Here is a 22617-nt window from a genome sequence, read left to right on the forward strand (position 1 = left end):
GCTTAAAACATTGAATTTGGGGGTCATTTTGATCCCATAGTATTATTAACCTCAATAACCATAATTAACACTCATTTTCAGTCTATTCTGAACACCTTACACCTCACAATATTATTTTTAGTCCTAAAATTTGCACCGAGGTCGCTGGATGACTAAGCTCAGCGACCCTAGTGGCCGACACAAACACCTGGCCCATCTAGGAGTGGCACTGCAGTGTCACGCAGGATGTCCCTTCCAAAAAACCCTCCCCAAACAGCACATGACGCAAAGAAAAAAAGAGGCGCAATGAGGTAGCTGTGTGAGTAAGATTAGCGACCCTAGTGGCCGACACAAACACCGGGCCCATCTAGGAGTGGCACTGCAGTGTCACACAGGATGTCCCTCCCAAAAAACCCTCCCCAAACAGCACATGACGCAAAGAAAAAAAGAGGCGCAATGAGGTAGCTGACTGTGTGAGAAAGATAAGCGACCCTAGTGGCCGACACAAACACCGGGCCCATCTAGGAGTGGCACTGCAGTGTCACGCAGGATGTCCCTTCCAAAAAACCCTCCCCAAACAGCACATGACGCAAAGAAAAAAAGAGGCGCAATGAGGTAGCTGACTGTGTGAGAAAGATAAGCGACCCTAGTGGCCGACACAAACACCGGGCCCATCTAGGAGTGGCACTGCAGTGTCACGCAGGATGTCCCTTCCAAAAAATCCTCCCCAAACAGCACATGACGCAAAGAAAAAAAGAGGCGCAATGAGGTAGCTGACTGTGTGAGAAAGATAAGCGACCCTAGTGGCCGACACAAACACCGGGCCCATCTAGGAGTGGCACTGCAGTGTCACGCAGGATGTCCCTTCCAAAAAACCCTCCCCAAACAGCACATGACAAGATTAGCGACCCTAGTGGCCGACACAAACACCGGGCCCATCTAGGAGTGGCACTGCAGTGTCACGCAGGATGTCCCTTCCAAAAAACCCTCCCCAAACAGCACATGACGCAAAGAAAAAAAGAGGCGCAATGAGGTAGCTGTGTGAGTAAGATTAGCGACCCTAGTGGCCGACACAAACACCTGGCCCATCTAGGAGTGGCACTGCAGTGTCACGCAGGATGTCCCTTCCAAAAAACCCTCCCCAAACAGCACATGACGCAAAGAAAAAAAGAGGCGCAATGAGGTAGCTGACTGTGTGAGAAAGATAAGCGACCCTAGTGGCCGACACAAACACCGGGCCCATCTAGGAGTGGCACTGCAGTGTCACGCAGGATGTCCCTTCCAAAAAACCCTCCCCAAACAGCACATGACGCAAAGAAAAAAAGGGGCGCAATGAGGTAGCTGTGTGAGTAAGATTAGCGACCCTAGTGGCCGACACAAACACCTGGCCCATCTAGGAGTGGCACTGCAGTGTCACGCAGGATGTCCCTTCCAAAAAACCCTCCCCAAACAGCACATGACGCAAAGAAAAAAAGAGGCGCAATGAGGTAGCTGACTGTGTGAGAAAGATAAGCGACCCTAGTGGCCGACACAAACACCGGGCCCATCTAGGAGTGGCACTGCAGTGTCACGCAGGATGTCCCTTCCAAAAAACCCTCCCCAAACAGCACATGACGCAAAGAAAAAAAGAGGCGCAATGAGGTAGCTGTGTGAGTAAGATTAGCGACCCTAGTGGCCGACACAAACACCTGGCCCATCTAGGAGTGGCACTGCAGTGTCACGCAGGATGTCCCTTCCAAAAAACCCTCCCCAAACAGCACATGACGCAAAGAAAAAAAGAGGCGCAATGAGGTAGCTGACTGTGTGAGAAAGATAAGCGACCCTAGTGGCCGACACAAACACCGGGCCCATCTAGGAGTGGCACTGCAGTGTCACGCAGGATGTCCCTTCCAAAAAACCCTCCCCAAACAGCACATGACGCAAAGAAAAAAAGAGGCGCAATGAGGTAGCTGACTGTGTGAGAAAGATAAGCGACCCTAGTGGCCGACACAAACACCGGGCCCATCTAGGAGTGGCACTGCAGTGTCACGCAGGATGTCCCTTCCAAAAAACCCTCCCCAAACAGCACATGACGCAAAGAAAAATAAAAGAAAAAAGAGGTGCAAGATGGAATTGTCCTTGGGCCCTTCCCACCCACCCTTATGTTGTATAAACAAAACAGGACATGCACACTTTAACCAACCCATCATTTCAGTGACAGGGTCTGCCACACGACTGTGACTGAAATGACGGGTTGGTTTGGACCCCCACCAAAAAAGAAGCAATTAATCTCTCCTTGCACAAACTGGCTCTACAGAGGCAAGATGTCCACCTCATCATCATCCTCCGATATATCACCGTGTTGTACATCCCCCTCCTCACAGATTATCAATTCGTCCCCACTGGAATCCACCATGTCAGCTCCCTGTGTACTTTGTGGAGGCAATTGCTGCTGGTCAATGTCTCCGCGGAGGAATTGATTATAATTCATTTTAATGAACATCATCTTCTCCACATTTTCTGGATGTAACCTCGTACGCCGATTGCTGACAAGGTGAGCGGCGGCACTAAACACTCTTTCGGAGTACACACTTGTGGGAGGGCAACTTAGGTAGAATAAAGCCAGTTTGTGCAAGGGCCTCCAAATTGCCTCTTTTTCCTGCCAGTATAAGTACGGACTGTGTGACGTGCCTACTTGGATGCGGTCACTCATATAATCCTCCACCATTCTATCAATGGTGATAGAATCATATGCAGTGACAGTAGACGACATGTCCGTAATGGTTGTCAGGTCCTTCAGTCCGGACCAGATGTCAGCATCAGCAGTCGCTCCAGACTGCCCTGCATCACCGCCAGCGGGTGGGCTCGGAATTCTGAGCCTTTTCCTCGCACCCCCAGTTGCGGGAGAATGTGAAGGAGGAGATGTTGACAGGTCGCGTTCCGCTTGACTTGACAATTTTCTCACCAGCAGGTCTTTGAAACCCAGCAGACTTGTGTGCGCCGGAAAGAGAGATCCAAGGTAGGTTTTAAATCTAGGATCGAGCACGGTGGCCAAAATGTAGTGCTCTGATTTCAACAGATTGACCACCCGTGAATCCTTGTTAAGCGAATTAAGGGCTCCATCCACAAGTCCCACATGCCTAGCGGAATCGCTCTGTCTTAGCTCCTCCTTCAATGTCTCCAGCTTCTTCTGCAAAAGCCTGATGAGGGGAATGACCTGACTCAGGCTGGCAGTGTCTGAACTGACTTCACGTGTGGCAAGTTCAAAAGGTTGCAGAACCTTGCACAACGTTGAAATCATTCTCCACTGCGCTTGAGACAGGTGCATTCCACCTCCTATATCGTGGTCAGTTGTATAGGCTTGAATGGCCTTTTGCTGCTCCTCCAACCTCTGAAGCATATAGAGGGTTGAATTGCACCTCGTTACCACCTCCTGCTTCAGATGATGGCAGGGCAGGTTCAGGCGTTTTTGGTGGTGCTCCAGTCTTCTGTACGTGCTGCCTGTACGCCGAAAGTGTCCCGCAATTTTTCTGGCCACCGCCAGCATCTCTTGCACGCCCCTGTCGTTTTTTAAAAAATTCTGCACCACCAAATTCAAGGTATGTGCAAAACATGGGACGTGCTGGAATTTGCCCAGATGTAATGCACGCACAATATTGCTGGCGTTGTCCGATGCCACAAATCCACAGGAGAGTCCAATTGGGGTAAGCCATTCCGCAATGATCTTCCTCAGTTGCCGTAAGAGGTTTTCAGCTGTGTGCGTATTCTGGAAACCGGTGATACAAAGCGTAGCCTGCCTAGGAAAGAGTTGGCATTTGCGAGATGCTGCTACTGGTGCCGCCGCTGCTGTTCTTGCGGCGGGAGTCCATACATCTACCCAGTGGGCTGTCACAGTCATATAGTCCTGACCCTGCCCTGCTCCACTTGTCCACATGTCCGTGGTTAAGTGGACATTGGGTACAGCTGCATTTTTTAGGACACTGGTGACTCTTTTTCTGAGGTCTGTGTACATTTTCGGTATCGCAACCCTAGAGAAATGGAACCTAGATGGTATTTGGTACCGGGGACACAGTACCTCCAACAAGTCTCTAGTTGGCTCTGCAGTAATGATGGATACCGGAACCACGTTTCTCACCACCCAGGATGTCAAGGCCTCAGTTATCCGCTTTGCAGTAGGATGACTGCTGTGATATTTAATCTTCCTCGCAAATGACTGTTGGACAGTCAATTGCTTGGTGGAAGTAGTAAAAGTGGTCTTACGACTTCCCCTCTGGGATGACCATCGACTCCCAGCAGCAACAACAGCAGCGCCAGCAGCAGTAGGCGTTACACGCAAGGATGCATCGGAGGAATCCCAGGCAGGAGAGGAATCGTCAGAATTGCCAGTGACATGGCCTGCAGGACTATTGGCATTCCTGGGGAAGGAGGAAATTGACACTGAGGGAGTTGGTGGGGTGGTTTGCGTGAGCTTGGTTACAAGAGGAAGGGATTTACTGGTCAGTGGAGTGCTTCCGCTGTCACCCAAAGTTTTTGAACTTGTCACTGACTTATTATGAATGCGCTGCAGGTGACGTATAAGGGAGGATGTTCCGAGGTGGTTAACGTCCTTACCCCTACTTATTACAGCTTGACAAAGGGAACACACGGCTTGACACCTGTTGTCCGCATTTCTGGTGAAATACCTCCACACCGAAGAGCTGATTTTTTTGGTATTTTCACCTGGCATGTCAACGGCCATATTCCTCCCACGGACAACAGGTGTCTCCCCGGGTGCCTGACTTAAACAAACCACCTCACCATCAGAATCCTCCTGGTCAATTTCCTCCCCAGCGCCAGCAACACCCATATCCTCCGCATCCTGGTGGACTTCAACACTGACATCTTCAATCTCACTATCAGGAACTGGACTGCGGGTGCTCCTTCCAGCACTTGCAGGGGGCGTGCAAATGGTGGAAGGCGCATGCTCTTCACATCCAGTGTTGGGAAGGTCAGGCATCGCAACCGACACAATTGGACTCTCCTTGTGGATTTGGGATTTCGAAGAACGCACAGTTCTTTGCTGTGCTTTTGCCAGCTTGAGTCGTTTCATTTTTCTAGCGAGAGGCTGAGTGCTTCCATCCTCATGTGAAGCTGAACCACTAGCCATGAACATAGGCCAGGGCCTCAGCCGTTCCTTGCCACTCCGTGTGGTAAATGGCATATTGGCAAGTTTACGCTTCTCCTCCGACAATTTTATTTTAGGTTTTGGAGTCCTTTTTTTTCTGATATTTGGTGTTTTGGATTTGACATGCTCTGTACTATGACATTGGGCATCGGCCTTGGCAGACGACGTTGCTGGCATTTCATCGTCTCGGCCATGACTAGTGGCAGCAGCTTCAGCACGAGGTGGAAGTGGATCTTGATCTTTCCCTAATTTTGGAACCTCAACTTTTTTGTTCTCCATATTTTATAGGCAGAACTAAAAGGCACCTCAGGTAAACAATGGAGATGGATGGATTGGATACTAGTATACAATTATGGACGGACTGCCACGGTTAGGTGGTATAAAAAAACCACGGTTAGGTGGTATATATTGTAATACAATTATGGATGGACGGACTGCCTGCCGAGTGCCGACACAGAGGTAGCCACAGCCGTGAACTACCGCACTGTACACTGGTTGATAAAGAGATAGTAGTATACTCGTAACAACTAGTATGACTGACTATGACGGTATAAAGAATGAAAAAAAAACCACGGTTAGGTGGTATATATTATAATAATACAATTATGGATGGACGGACTGCCTGCCGACTGCCGACACAGAGGTAGCCACAGCCGTGAACTACCGCACTGTACACTGGTTGATAAAGAGATAGTAGTATACTCGTAACAACTAGTATGACTGACTATGACGGTATAAAGAATGAAAAAAAAACCACGGTTAGGTGGTATATATTATAATACAATTATGGATGGACGGACTGCCTGCCGAGTGCCGACACAGAGGTAGCCACAGCCGTGAACTACCGCACTGTACACTGGTTGATAAAGAGATAGTAGTATACTCGTAACAACTAGTATGACTGACTATGACGGTATAAAGAATGAAAAAAAAACCACGGTTAGGTGGTATATATTATAATACAATTATGGATGGACGGACTGCCTGCCGACTGCCGACACAGAGGTAGCCACAGCCGTGAACTACCGCACTGTACACTGGTTGATAAAGAGATAGTAGTATACTCGTAACAACTAGTATGACACTATGACGGTATAAAGAATGAAAAAAAAACCACGGTTAGGTGGTATATATTATAATAATACAATTATGGATGGACGGACTGCCTGCCGAGTTCCGACACAGAGGTAGCCACAGCCGTGAACTACCGCACTGTACACTGGTTGATAAAGAGATAGTAGTATACTCGTAACAACTAGTATGACTGACTATGACGGTATAAAGAATGAAAAAAAAACCACGGTTAGGTGGTATATATTGTAATACAATTATGGATGGACGGACTGCCTGCCGAGTTCCGACACAGAGGTAGCCACAGCCGTGAACTACCGCACTGTACACTGGTTGATAAAGAGATAGTAGTATACTCGTAACAACTAGTATGACTGACTATGACGGTATAAAGAATGAAAAAAAAACCACTGTTAGGTGGTATATATTATAATACAATTATGGATGGACGGACTGCCTGCCGACTGCCGACACAGAGGTAGCCACAGCCGTGAACTACCGCACTGTACACTGGTTGATAAAGAGATAGTAGTATACTCGTAACAACTAGTATGACACTATGACGGTATAAAGAATGAAAAAAAAACCACGGTTAGGTGGTATATATTATAATACAATTATGGATGGACGGACTGCCTGCCGACTGCCGACACAGAGGTAGCCACAGCCGTGAACTACCGCACTGTACACTGGTTGATAAAGAGATAGTAGTATACTCGTAACAACTAGTATGACACTATGACGGTATAAAGAATGAAAAAAAAAACCACGGTTAGGTGGTATATATTATGATACAATTATGGATGGACGGACTGCCTGCCGAGTGCCGACACAGAGGTAGCCACAGCCGTGAACTACCGCAATGTACACTGGTTGATAAAGAGATAGTAGTATACTCGTAACAACTAGTATGACTGACTATGACGGTATAAAGAATGAAAAAAAAACCACGGTTAGGTGGTATATATTATAATACAATTATGGATGGACGGACTGCCTGCCGACTGCCGACACAGAGGTAGCCACAGCCGTGAACTACCGCACTGTACACTGGTTGATAAAGAGATAGTAGTATACTCGTAACAACTAGTATGACACTATGACGGTATAAAGAATGAAAAAAAAACCACGGTTAGGTGGTATATATTATAATAATACAATTATGGATGGACGGACTGCCTGCCGAGTTCCGACACAGAGGTAGCCACAGCCGTGAACTACCGCACTGTACACTGGTTGATAAAGAGATAGTAGTATACTCGTAACAACTAGTATGACTATGACGACGGTATAAAGAAAGAAAAAAAAATACCACGGTTAGGTGGTATATAATTATACAATTATGGATGGACGGACTGCCTGCCGAGTGCCGACTGCCGACACAGAGGTAGCCACAGCCGTGAACTACCGCACTGTACTGTGTCTGCTGCTAATATAGACTGGTTGATAAAGAGATAGTATACAACAATATACTACTATACTGGTGGTCAGGCACTGGTCACCACTAGTCACACTGGCAGTGGCACTCCTGCAGCAAAAGTGTGCACTGTTTAATTTTAAATTAATATAATATTATGTACTCCTGGCTCCTGCTATAACAACCTGCAGTGCTCCCCAGTCTCCCCCACAATTATTATAAGCTTTTATACATTGATGTGCAGCACACTGGGCTGAGCTGAGTGCACACAGACTGAGTCACACTGTGTGACTGCTGTGTATCGTTTTTTTCAGGCAGAGAACGGATATAGCAGAGAACGGATATATTAAATAAAAGTTAACTTAACAACAACTGCACTGGTCACTGTGGTAAACTCTGTCTGCACAATCTCTCTCTCTCTCTCTCTCTTCTAATCTATTCTAATGGAGAGGACGCCAGCCACGTCCTCTCCCTATCAATCTCAATGCACGTGTGAAAATGGCGGCGACGCGCGGCTCCTTATATAGAATCCGAGTCTCGCGAGAATCCGACAGCGTCATGATGACGTTCGGGCGCGCTCGGGTTAACCGAGCAAGGCGGGAAGATCCGAGTCGCTCGGACCCGTGAAAAAAAAAGTGAAGTTCGTGCGGGTTCGGATTCAAAGAAACCGAACCCGCTCATCTCTACTGGAGAGTTGTTCATATTAAACATTAGCACTATACAGAGCTCACATACAGTAACTCTGCAGTGGTTAAAGTGGGGCGGAACGGGACGGAACTGCGTTCCGTCACCTCTAATTGCAGGCGGAACTGGTTCCGCCTCCGCCCGGCCACAGCATCAGATCCCTGCTGCATTGCAAAGGTGGCAGCGGCCGCCAGCCAATCCTGGCTCGCAGACCGGCTGCAGCACCAATCAAAAAAAGGGGCGGCTTTTTTAAAATCTGGCGTGAACCAATCACGGCTCGCGGACCGCCAGCCAATGAGAAGCTGCCATGTGGCAGCTTCTCATTAGCTGGCGGTCCGGGAGCAGTGAATGGCGTACAATTGGCGCCAGATTCAAAGTGCGGCCTCGCTTCTTTGCAATAGCAGCCGGTCCATGAGCCAGGACTGTCTGGTGGCCGCTGCTAGCTTTACACCGCAGCCGGGGACCTGATGCTCCAGCCCACAGCCACTGAAGCACACAGCCACACTGAGGAGAGTGCTGCTGGACTGAGGAGCAGCAATGAGAGGGGCGAGGATTTGACGCCGGGCAGCTCATGGACCGGCAATGGAGAGACAGCGGCAGCATTTTTGTGGTGCCAGCTGCGAGCAAATTGCGGCTAGTGACCCAACAGCCAGACGGCGGATTAACGTAGCAGCCTTCAGGTGTCCCAGCCTTCAGGTACCCCGCATCTTTGTCTGTTACCATGTGACAAGCACACAACCTCCCCGCTACTGTCAATTTCCTCATTCAGGTCCCTTAATTTTGCCAATAGGTTGCCAAGTGACTCCGGGCTCTGTATGCCCGTAGCAATAAACTAGATCTCTGCTCGGCTGTTCATAGACACTGCACAGTCGTGTGGGATTGGGGCAGATAGCTGTGTTATCTGGTGGGTGCAGGCTGACAGCGCATGGGTGGATGCTGCATTCAGTGGGAGCCTCTCACGGTCACCCTGCACGGCTGACTTCCACATTTCTCCTCTTGACAACCAAAGTCCGCTACAGTGACACTAGTGACTGTCTGTTTGGACACTTAGTTGTTCAAAACTCCCAAGGTGACTCCAGGAGGGGAGAAATCCTTTTCCACCTTCGGGAAAGAGATGGAGCTACAGGGTCTGGCAGAAGTGGGTAAAGGGTGCGGAGAAGGGAGAGAGCTGGTTGGCCTGCTCTCAAGCCTCCCTATCTGAGTAAGTACTTCAGTGGCATCAGAGAGAGCCAGCTGCCACCTCCCACCTCATTGCACCCAGGCCCATGGAAGCTGCAGTGTCCTAAAACATATAGGATATGCACTTATGCAAAATATATCTAATTATTAGACACATTATTGCTACACTTATCGCATGAGGCCCCTGTTTCTAAAAAGTGAAGGGAATGTTCTGTGTGGGGGGATACTGCCAGCGGTTGTGTGTAAGTAGCTCTGATATTGTGGGCATTGTGTGTGTAAAGGGCACTAGTATGTGGGACGGGCAATGTGAATAAAATTGTGCTACTGTGAGACATTATTTTGAATTGGGGTACTTGTGTGTGGCCACGCCCCTTCCTAATGAGGCCACACCCCTTTCTGCGGCGCGCGCGCCTTCGGCGCGCACTAAGCAGGAGGGGATCATGGCGGAGGTGAGTTCCCCCACCTCTCCAGGACCACTTTAAGCCCTGTAACTCTGTATGTTATATCTAGAACAAGGGACCAAAGCCTGCTTGCTATGATTGCACAACTTGACTGTGATGATAAAACATCTATTTCTCCCTTAATCATTCCATTCAACATTGGACAGAATGTAGGAATTATTGCATGGTTCTGAATAACTCTGACTGTCATGTCCCCAGACAGGCTCTGCAAAATTGTAACTCATGGAACCTTAACTGCACACACCCAGACTTGAGCAACCCCAACACTGTATGTGCGTGTTCAGTAGTTATGATGATTAGAATAAAACCTCACCCATCTATTTTGCATATTTAATATACTGTCAGAAGGAATTTCTGAAGGTTGGTATATAAGTAGTGGGAAAACATTAAGCTTTGATATTTTGCTAACATCTTATTTACTGAGCAGAGAGGGAAGAGGCATCAAGATGACAAGTAAGTTTGTGTTAAAGTGATGTGATCCTATCTAGACTAGCACCTACTTCTTCATTTACTGTTTTCCATTAATAGTCATTTATAAGTGTATTTCACAAACTGAAAAATTGGCACAATGGGAAACATTAATGGGCAAATTGGTCAAATTTTATTTTTCTTTATCAAATTACATAGAAAATTTAGAGTTTTGTAGATTATTTTATTTATTTATTAACAGTTTCTAATATAGCGCAGCAAATTCTGTTGTGCTTAACACTTGAATACAATGATAAAACAAAACTTGGTAATAATAACAAACAGTCATAGAGGTAGGAAGACAGTTTGCAAGCTTAGAAATTATGTTTATTGTGTTGATTTGCCACACTTAAGATAAATTGAACTCTTTTAGGAAAATTAGCCCTCTCCAGGTACTGTACTTCCATAGTGCATTCTCACTGAGAAATTAGACTTTTTAAAACTATGGGGTCTATTTACTAAGCCTTGGATAGAAATAAAGTACCAACCAATCAGCTCATAACTGTCATTTTTCAAACCCAGCCTGTGATATGGCAGTTAGACGCTGATTGGTTGGTACTTTATCTCTGTCCACTTTATCTCCATCTAAGACTTAGGGAGCGATGTACTACGCAGTGCTAAAAGTGGAGAAGTGAGCCACTGGAGAAGTTGCCCATGGCAACCAATCAGCATTGACGTAACATTTATAATTTGCATACTATAAAAAGTATTCAGAGCAGCTGATTGGTTACCAGGGGCAATTGCTCCACTGGCTCACTTCTCCACTTTTAGCACTGCTTAGTACATTTTCCCCTAAGTAAATAGACCCCAAAGTAACATACAGACATGTTTTCAGTGGGTGTGGATCATAGGGTTGACAGTAACTAGGTCGACAGTCATTAGGTCGACCACTATTGGTCGACAGTGACTTGGTCGACACCTGAAATAGGTCAACACGGTCATTAGGTCGACATGGAAAAATTTCAGCATGAGTTTTTAAGAAAAGTTGGGTGTCGTTTTCTTCATAAAGTGATGGGGAACCCCAATTAGTGCACCGTGTCTCCTCGCATGGCTCGCTGCGCTCGCCATGCTTCGGGCAAGGTGCCTCACTCCGCTACCGCAGCGCTCGGCACAGGTTACTATTCCCAATCGAAGTCCACGTGGATCGTAAAGTATGAAAAAGTTCAAAAAAAGAAAACAAAATGGAAAAACTCATGTTGAGCTTTTTCCATGTCGACCTAGTGACCATGTCGACCTAATGCATGTCAACCAATAGTTGTCGACTTAATGAGTGTCGACCTAAGTGCAGTCAGCCTAAAGACGGGATCCCATTTTCAGTACACATATCCTGCACTGCATCATGAGCTTGGCATATTACAGGTATTCAGAATTTCACTCATCCTGTTTTTTTTTTTTTTTTTTAATGTATCATTCTTTATTTTAAAGGGTCCCATACAGTGTATTTGAAGCAAGCATCCTGTAGCTGTTAATATTAGTTATGTAACTTGATAATTAGCAGCAAATTGGTGTGAGTGTGTGAGTAATAGCTCCAATTCTCCCACAAGTATTATTGAACTGAGAGAAGCATCCAAATGTCACAAAGTGAGTCTATAAAACCGCACCTCGCTTCTGTGTAGCTGCCAAGTGCAGTGAGACCGTTGTAGCAATCTATTCCCACAAATTCTTTTAATAATACACAGTACATTCATCAGAGGTATAGATGATTCAACATTTCTCCATCAAGTCATTCTTTCTGAAATATCATATCCACTTCCCAATTTATGGTTGCTTACAAGTAAACTGCTTTCATTCATATTGAGTGTAGAATATGTTGTGTAGTTTATGAAACCTCAAAGAAAGCAATTTATATGACTGTAGTGGAGTAATTGCTCAACATAATATGAGGAATATTGAAAGATTATGATACGATTACTTTATTTTGCACCTTTTTCTGTGAGTCAGTGGGGTACGAGAGTTATCACTTGTCACTTCATATTTTGTCACAATAAGATAACTTTATAGCTGAAATAATACTAGGTAATAAACCTTAAACTATTCCTTGGTATAGTCATTTATAAAAACCTATAACAAAGCCGACCTACTACAATAACTTGTGGTGAAAACTTTTATTAATTCTACAATCTCAGGGGTCTAAATAACATGAATTTTAAATAGGTTTGAAATTGACCATGAAAGCATACACTGAGCCTGTAAACAGAATATTCTGAATCAGTTGCTTTACTGGGAATATGAAGTTAATTAATGAGTTTTTTATTAAATAGATCTTTTATAGCAGATTAATAATGCATAATAAGCTTCTCAGTTTACTGCGGCTAATTGGTTCGCCGGGGGCTATCCAATTAGACCCGATGCCGGCACTTAGCGGGGATTATGCTTTGCGTGCTACAGGCATGCAAAGCATAATCCGCAATAAGTGCCCCCTATACCCACGATAAGTGCCGCGAAGATACATAGGTCCGCAGTTTTTCACGGGGCCTATGTATTTTTGAGTGAAAAATTGATGTTTTTCGCAGGACCTAATTGGATAGGGTGATTTAAAAAAATTAAAAAAAAACACCTGTTTTTCACGCCTGCGGCACTATCAGGGGTAATTGGATACTCCTAAAATATATCTACAAAACCCTAGCATTATAACTCCTAGTTCTATAAATAAATAAATAAATAATAATTGTTATTTACTAAGAACAAAGTAGTGTAAATATTTACTTTTGTGCTCTGGAGCTCAGTGATATTGCACAGGTCTTTGTAATTGATATTACATATTTACTCCCATACATGACCCTCATCTGAAACTTTTTGGATAAATTAGGTCAAATCGTGATACACTCACACCATGGGCGGGATTCAATTCTTTTCACCCCTTTCCACACCCATTCTGTTTCTGCCCTTAGGGATGTTGTATCATTATTTCAGCTCACTACCCCCAGAGTAGCAAGGCACCCAAACCTTTACACAGCTAAACCTGACTACTATGGGCACAATATGCGCGATAACAGAGATCATTTTAGAAAGGAAATTGGGCATGATATATAATTTGAATCTCACCCCATGAGTGTCCTGACTTTTTAGACTACTGTATGTTCATTTATCAAAGGAAAATATCCATTGTCTATATACCACACCCATTCCAGTTTCTGGAACTACGGATTCTCACAAAAATCCTATATAATAATAGGCTAACACTGCTCCTCACCTCTATGGAAGGAATTCAAGTGGTTTGTGCATTGACGGCACTAGACTGTGCCCAACGGAGAAATTCAGTTGTTGCTCCATTCTGACACGCACATTACTGTTATGTTGTTCCGTCATTTTGATGGACTAGTAACTAGTCCATATATATTACATTTGTAAGTCTGAGCAGCTTCAAACTTAAAATATGACATTTTAAAAGAGAAACTCCACTTATTGTACAGTATTACATGGGATACTTCACGTAGGCAATTTTATTTTTTTACTTAACCTAAATACATTTATTGTTTTTATAGTGTGAGGGAGAATTATGTTTTGAAAACCATTCCTTATTTGATATAACTAAATTAAGTATGATCATCCACTTCTTTCTGCAAAAGTGATTTAATCATCAATAGTATAGTGTCAACGTACTAAGTGACTGAGATAAAGCCACTTTTAGCAGATAGAGCAGTGTGAGAACCTTCTCTATGAGAACATACTGTATTAGAGACATAAGACCTCTATTTCAATTATACTCAGTTTTGAAATAGAAAAATAAACATATTTTCTTATTATTTGTGATGCTCCTGACTTTACATTGCCCAAATGTACCAACTTCCTATATACCATTGACATTTCCGCTAAAACTACATGTATTACATCCTTACACAATAAGGGGCATATTTATCACAATCTGTGTTTTTAAAGTGGCTGTAATGTAGTACATATCAGGCATATTCTATTATGTGTGAGTTTTCCAAAAATCTCGCGCTGCAGGGTTTTTCCCGCAGGTGCAAGATGTTTGGAATTCGACTGAGTTCAGGTCTTTCCTTTTGTTTGGACCCTCGATTTTTTTTATTTTTTTATTTACCACCTCCTGAGCACGACTAATTTTCCTAAAATTTTTATTTTTAGGAAAAATTTGCAGCACTCGCTTCAGAACCCCTAAAGAAACTTTCCCTAATGACTAATTAAGCAATTCATTTAATTAGTCCATAATTACTCACCTTCTGCAGTGCTAGCTTCTTTCTCTACATCACAAGTACCTGGTGTTCCATGGCCGCATTTTATTTTGCCCCGCGGGATGTTGAATGCACAAATTCCCATGACCACTTTTTTTAATTGAATACCGCTGGTATCGGGACCACGCATACCCGTGGTAATTCTGTCCCGGCCGTTGCTTACGAGTTGGAGTGCCGGGCCTCCCACTAACCCCCCCCCCTTTTGAAATCATTTGTACTTATAATCTTGTTGTTCATAACACCCTGTGCATTGTTGCATGTGTATAGTGATTTGTGTTTTGATTATATTACAACTTGTGCATTGTTGCACTTATGTGCATTCCTCATATATTCCTTAGTCTGTGCCTTAGCACAGTAGTAAGGTTGTGTCAGGTGACGTCTCACCATACTGCATTTACCCCTGCCCAGCCTCCGATAGTCACCTTGTATATACATAAAACCTGGGGGGCATCAGAGTACAGGGTGGACCTAATTCACCCTGGAAAGGCGGCTGCTATAGGCGAAGTCTTTGGCTGCAGGAGACTAAAAGACTGCTGGGCAGTGGGTAATTGCGTGAGCGTCATAAGACACCACCTATAAACCTACGGAACTTGGTGTAAACATAACAAATTCAAATTTGGTTGCAAGATTTTTTTTTAAAAATGCTGTAAAAATCCCTCAGGTAATTGAATATGCCTGATAATCTGCACTGGGACAAAGCCAGGTGGGTAGTTTTGACTGGAGCGGTAAACCTGTCACCCTGGCCGCAACCCAGATGTTCTAAAGGGAGCCGAGGGAGTAAATAAACCACCTGTGGAGCAGAAGGGGGATAATATCACCCAAAATCCCAATAAATATTTTCACATGACTTTATCAATCGAAAATGGAGGTCACCCATTCATACATCGACTGTTTTCAGGAGATTTCCCACAAAATTACTTTACTTTGTATTTACTTTGTAAGTATGCCTCTAAATCTGTATCACAACACTTACAAGTTTATGTTTCAGCCCCAAAGTAGAGTCATGTCTGCCTTTGCAGATGATAATATTAACAATTATATATTACTTTTTTCAGGCCTACAGCTAAACAATGTGAACCTGCAGCAAAGCAAAAATGCTTCCACTCACAGAACCAGTGACTATGACACTAGCGATTTGGTTGTTAGGAGAGGGCAGACGTTTGAGATTGCTCTCACATTCAACAGAGCTGTCCAGTCTGGAGATAAACTCTCAATAACTGTGGAAACAGGTAAGTGTTATTCTTATTTGACCATTATGGTAACTTCTCTTATGTAATGATAAACACAGGAGAGGTCATAACTACGGTGAAATGAGCACTCAGGGCCTGATTCTGAGTTGCCACTAAAGCAAGAAAGAGCAAGTAACTGTGCTGCACTGCAGGTGGGGCAGATGTAACATGTGCAGACATAGGCACGATAGTAGGTGCAGGGGGTGCGGTTGCTACGGGGCCCAGCCCTCACCGTTCCCTACTATTTTTACGCCTCATCTCCTGTGGACGAAGAGGCCCGTGGCTTCTCCTCTATTAGCAGTGTGCTAGTGTTGTATAAGTCCATGTGGGAGGGGCAGTGGCAGCCATGCTGCCTGAGTGAAGTAGGCCAGCGCTTATAATAGAAAACAGAGCACTGGACCATTGAAGTTTTTGGTGGTAGCAGACTCAGTGATGTGCGGTGGGGCATAGATGCCTACCCTCCCTCATTCTGCAGGAGACTCCCTGAAATAGTAGCAATCTCCCTCACTCCCTGAATAGTCCAGCAATCTCCCTGAAAACAAGATAAATCAGAGCTACATACATTCAAATGGGAACATCAGTGCAATTTCACTGTATTGTTTATAAGGCACAATGGGGCAGATGTAATAACCTGGAGAAGGCATAAGGAAGTGATAAACCAGGAATATGTGCAAGGTGATAAAGGCACCAGCCAATCAGATCCTAACTGTTAATTTACATATTGGAGCTGATTGGCTGGTGCCTTTATCACCTTACACATATCACTGGTTTATCACTTCCTTATGCCTTCTACAGGTTAATACTAGAGATGAGCGGGTTCGGTTCCTCGGAATCCGAACCCGCCCGAACTTCATGTTTTTTTACACGGGTTCGAGCGACTCGGATCTTCCCGCCTTGCTCGGTTAACCCGAGCGCACCCGAACGTCATCATCACGCTGTCGGATTCTCGCGAGGCTCGGATTCTATCGCGAGACTTGGATTCTATATAAGGAGCCGCGCGTCGCCGCCATTTTTCACACGTGCATTGAGATTCATAGGGAGAGGACGTGGCTGGCGTCCTCTCCGTTTATAGAGATTCGAGAAGAGAGTGAGACAGAGAGAGACACAGTAGTAATTTGGGGAGCATTAGGAGGAGTACTACTACTACTAGTACTTGCTGAAGTGATAGAGAGAGATAGTGTGACTGTATTATCTGACTTGTGGGGGAGACACTGACAGTGGGGAGCAGTTAGAGTCTGAGAGCAGGACTCAGGAGTACATATAACGTGCAGTGCACACTTTTGCTGCCAGAGTGCCAGCCACACTGCCATTGTTTGTGACCACACTGACCACCAGTATAATATATATTGTGATTGTCTGCTTAGGACTCAGGAGTACTACTTGCAAGTTGCTGATAGTGTGACCAGTGACCTGACCACCAGTTTAATAATCACCACCAGTTTATGAGTTTAATATATATTATATATATATATATAATTGTATATAATATATATATATAATATTGTATACCACCTAGCACCTACCCGTGTTTTTTTTTTTTTTTCTTTCTTCTTTATACATACTACTATAGTAGCTTACTGTAGCAGTCTGCGGTGCTGCTGAGCTGACAGTGTCCAGCAGGTCCGTCATCAGTCATTACATAATAAATATATAATATATCTACCTGTCCGGCTGCAGTACTAGTGATATTATATATACATATATATTGATTTCATCTCATTATCATCCAGTCTATATTATCAGCAGACACAGTACGTTAGTCCACGGCTGTAGCTACCTCTGTGTCGGCACTCGGCAGTCCATCCATAATTGTATACCACCTACCCGTGGTTGTTGTTTTTTTCTTTCTTCTTTATACATACTACTATAGTAGCTTACTGTAGCAGTCTGCGGTGCTGCTGAGCTGACAGTGTCCAGCAGGTCCGTCATCAGTCATTACATAATAAATATATAATATATACCTGTCCGGCTGCAGTACTAGTGATATTATATATACATATATATTGATTTCATCTCATTATCATCCAGTCTATATTATCAGCAGACACAGTACGTTAGTCCACGGCTGTAGCTACCTCTGTGTCGGCACTCGGCAGTCCATCCATAATTGTATACCACCTACCCGTGGTTGTTTTTTTTTTCTTTCTTCTTTATACATACTACTATAGTAGCTTACTGTAGCAGTCTGCGGTGCTGCTGAGCTGACAGTGTCCAGCAGGTCCGTCATCAGTCATTACATAATAAATATATAATATATACCTGTCCGGCTGCAGTACTAGTGATATTATATATACATATATATTGATTTCATCTCATTATCATCCAGTCTATATTAGCAGCAGACACAGTACGGTAGTCCACGGCTGTAGCTACCTCTGTGTCGGCACTCGGCAGTCCATCCATAAGTATACTAGTATCCATCCATCTCCATTGTTTACCTGAGGTGCCTTTTAGTTGTGCCTATTAAAATATGGAGAACAAAAATGTTGAGGTTCCAAAATTAGGGAAAGATCAAGATCCACTTCCACCTCGTGCTGAAGCTGCTGCCACTAGTCATGGCCGAGACGATGAAATGCCAGCAACGTCGTCTGCCAAGGCCGATGCCCAATGTCATAGTACAGAGCATGTAAAATCCAAAACACCAAATATCAGTAAAAAAAGGACTCCAAAACCTAAAATAAAATTGTCGGAGGAGAAGCGTAAACTTGCCAATATGCCATTTACCACACGGAGTGGCAAGGAACGGCTGAGGCCCTGGCCTATGTTCATGGCTAGTGGTTCAGCTTCACATGAGGATGGAAGCACTCAGCCTCTCGCTAGAAAACTGAAAAGACTCAAGCTGGCAAAAGCACCGCAAAGAACTGTGCGTTCTTCGAAATCCCAAATCCACAAGGAGAGTCCAATTGTGTCGGTTGCGATGCCTGACCTTCCCAACACTGGACGTGAAGAGCATGCGCCTTCCACCATTTGCACGCCCCCTGCAAGTGCTGGAAGGAGCACCCGCAGTCCAGTTCCTGATAGTCAGATTGAAGATGTCAGTGTTGAAGTACACCAGGATGAGGAGGATATGGGTGTTGCTGGCGCTGGGGAGGAAATTGACCAGGAGGATTCTGATGGTGAGGTGGTTTGTTTAAGTCAGGCACCCGGGGAGACACCTGTTGTCCGTGGGAGGAATAGGGCCATTGACATGCCTGGTCAAAATACAAAAAAAATCAGCTCTTCGGTGTGGAAGTATTTCACCAGAAATGCGGACAACATTTGTCAAGCCGTGTGTTGCCTTTGTCAAGCTGTAATAAGTAGGGGTCAGGATGTTAACCACCTCGGAACATCCTCCCTTATACGTCACCTGCAGCGCATTCATAATAAGTCAGTGACAAGTTCAAAAACTTTGGGTGACAGCGGAAGCAGTCCACTGACCAGTAAATCCCTTCCTCTTGTAACCAAGCTCACGCAAACCACCCCACCAACTCCCTCAGTGTCAATTTCCTCCTTACCCAGTAATGCCAATAGTCCTGCAGGCCATGTCACTGGCAATTCTGACGAGTCCTCTCCTGCCTGGGATTCCTCCGATGCATCCTTGAGTGTAATGCCTACTGCTGCTGGCGCTGCTGTTGTTGCTGCTGGGAGTCGATCGTCATCCCAGAGGGGAAGTCGTAAGCCCACTTGTACTACTTCCAGTAAGCAATTGACTGTCCAACAGTCCTTTGCGAGGAAGATGAAATATCAGAGCAGTCATCCTGCTGCAAAGCGGATAACTGAGGCCTTGACAACTATGTTGGTGTTAGACGTGCGTCCGGTATCCGCCGTTAGTTCACAGGGAACTAGACAATTTATTGAGGCAGTGTGCCCCCGTTACCAAATACCATCTAGGTTCCACTTCTCTAGGCAGGCGATACCGAGAATGTACACGGACGTCAGAAAAAGACTCACCAGTGTCCTAAAAAATGCAGTTGTACCCAATGTCCACTTAACCACGGACATGTGGACAAGTGGAGCAGGGCAGGGTCAGGACTATATGACTGTGACAGCCCACTGGGTAGATGTATGGACTCCCGCCGCAAGAACAGCAGCGGCGGCACCAGTAGCAGCATCTCGCAAACGCCAACTCTTTCCTAGGCAGGCTACGCTTTGTATCACCGCTTTCCAGAATACGCACACAGCTGAAAACCTCTTACGGCAACTGAGGAAGATCATCCCGGAATGGCTTACCCCAATTGGACTCTCCTGTGGATTTGTGGCATCGGACAACGCCAGCAATATTGGCCCTCATTCCGAGTTGATCGGTCGCAAGGCGAATTTAGCAGAGTTACACACGCTAAGCCGCCGCCTACTGGGAGTGAATCTTAGCTTCTTAAAATTGCGACCGATGTATTCGCAATAATGCGATTACTAACTACTTAGCAGTTTCAGAGTAGCTCCAGACTTACTCTGCCTGTGCGATCATTTCAGTGCTTGTCGTTCCTGGTTGACGTCACAAACACACCCAGCGTTCGCCCAGGCACTCCCACCGTTTCTCCGGCCACTCCTGCGTTTTTTCCGGAAACGGTAGCGTTTTCAGCCACACGCCCCTGAAACGCCGTGTTTCCGCCCAGTAACACCCATTTCCTGTCAATCACATTACGTTCGCCGGAGTGAAGAAAAAGCCGTGAGTAAAAATACTTTCTTCATAGTAAAGTTACTTGGCGCAGTCGCAGTGCGAACTTTGCGCATGCGTACTAAGCGGATTTTCACTGCGATGCGATGAAAAATACCGAGCGAACAACTCGGAATGAGGGCCATTGTGTGTGCATTAAATATGGGCAAATTCCAGCACGTCCCATGTTTTGCACATACCTTGAATTTGGTGGTGCAGAATTTTTTAAAAACGACAGGGGTGTGCAAGAGATGCTGTCGGTGGCCAGAAGAATTGCGGGACACTTTCGGCGTACAGGCACCACGTACAGAAGACTGGAGCACCACCAAAAACAACTGAACCTGCCCTGCCATCATCTGAAGCAAGAAGTGGTAACGAGGTGGAATTCAACCCTCTATATGCTTCAGAGGTTGGAGGAGCAGCAAAAGGCCATTCAAGCCTATACAATTCAGCACGATATAGGAGGTGGAATGCACCTGTCTCAAGCGCAGTGGAGAATGATTTCAACATTGTGCAAGGTTCTGATGCCCTTTGAACTTGCCACACGTGAAGTCAGTTCAGACACTGCCAGCCTGAGTCAGGTCATTCCCCTCATCAGGCTTTTGCAGAAGAAGCTGGAGACATTGAAGGAGGAGCTAACACAGAGCGATTCCGCTAGGCATGTGGGACTTGTGGATGGAGCCCTTAATTCGCTTAACAAGGATTCACGGGTGGTCAATCTGTTGAAATCAGAGCACTACATTTTGGCCACCATGCTCGATCCTAGATTTAAAGCCTACCTTGGATCTCTCTTTCCGGCAGACACAAGTCTGCTGGGGTTCAAAGACCTGCTGGTGAGAAAATTGTCAAGTCAAGCGGAACGCGACCTGTCAACATCTCCTCCTTCACATTCTCCCGCAACTGGGGGTGCGAGGAAAAGGCTCAGAATTCCGAGCCCACCCGCTGGCGGTGATGCAGGGCAGTCTGGAGCGACTGCTGATGCTGACATCAGGTCCGGACTGAAGGACCTGACAACGATTACGGACATGTCGTCTACTGTCACTGCATATGATTCTCTCACCATTGAAAGAATGGTGGAGGATTATATGAGTGACCGCATCCAAGTAGGCACGTCACACAGTCCGTACTTATACTGGCAGGAAAAAGAGGCAATTTGGAGGTCCTTGCACAAACTGGCTTTATTCTACCTAAGTTGCCCTCCCAAGAGTGTGTACTCCGAAAGAGTGTTTAGTGCCGCCGCTCACCTTGTCAGCAATCGGCGTACGAGGTTACATCCAGAAAATGTGGAGAAGATGATGGTCATTAAAATGAATTATAATCAATTCCTCCGTGGAGACATTGACCAGCAGCAATTGCCTCCACAAAGTACACAGGGAGCTGAGATGGTGGATTCCAGTGGGGACGAATTGATAATCTGTGAGGAGGGGGATGTACACGGTGATATATCGGAGGATGATGATGAGGTGGACATCTTGCCTCTGTAGAGCCAGTTTGTGCAAGGAGAGATTAATTGCTTCTTTTTAGGTGGGGGTCCAAACCAACCCGTCATTTCAGTCACAGTCGTGTGGCAGACCCTGTCACTGAAATGATGGGTTGGTTAAAGTGTGCATGTCCTGTTTATACAACATAAGGGTGGGTGGGAGAGCCCAAGAACAATTCCATCTTGCACCTCTTTTTTCTTTCATTTTTATTTGCGTCATGTGCTGTTTGGGGAGTGTTTTTTGGAAGGGCCATCCTGCGTGACACTGCAGTGCCACTCCTAGATGGGCCCGGTGTTTGTGTCGGCCACTAGGGTCGCTTATCTTACTCACACAGCTACCTCATTGCGCCTCTTTTTTTCTTTGCGTCATGTGCTGTTTGGGGAGGGTTTTTTGGAAGGGACATCCTGCGTGACACTGCAGTGCCACTCCTAGATGGGCCCGGTGTTTGTGTCGGCCACTAGGGTCGCTTATCTTACTCACACAGCTACCTCATTGCGCCTCTTTTTTTCTTTGCGTCATGTGCTGTTTGGGGAGGGTTTTTTGGAAGGGACATCCTGCGTGACACTGCAGTGCCACTCCTAGATGGGCCCGGTGTTTGTGTCGGCCACTAGGGTCGCTTATCTTACTCACACAGCTACCTCATTGCGCCTCTTTTTTTCTTTGCGTCATGTGCTGTTTG

General features: G+C 45.5%; 1 protein-coding gene across 1 annotated transcript in view; it reads left to right on the forward strand.

The window, feature by feature from the left end:
- The window catches only part of LOC135055935 (protein-glutamine gamma-glutamyltransferase E-like), a 273173-nt gene that overhangs the window by 183895 nt on the left and 66661 nt on the right, over window positions 1-22617 (forward strand). Inside the window, exon 2 of the mRNA XM_063960536.1 lies at window positions 15651-15824. Coding sequence (XP_063816606.1) covers window positions 15651-15824 — 174 coding nt within the window. The remainder of the gene's footprint in view (window positions 1-15650; window positions 15825-22617) is intronic.

The sequence above is a fragment of the Pseudophryne corroboree genome, chromosome 3, assembly GCF_028390025.1.
Source record: "Pseudophryne corroboree isolate aPseCor3 chromosome 3, aPseCor3.hap2, whole genome shotgun sequence".
Lineage (NCBI taxonomy): Eukaryota > Metazoa > Chordata > Amphibia > Anura > Myobatrachidae > Pseudophryne > Pseudophryne corroboree.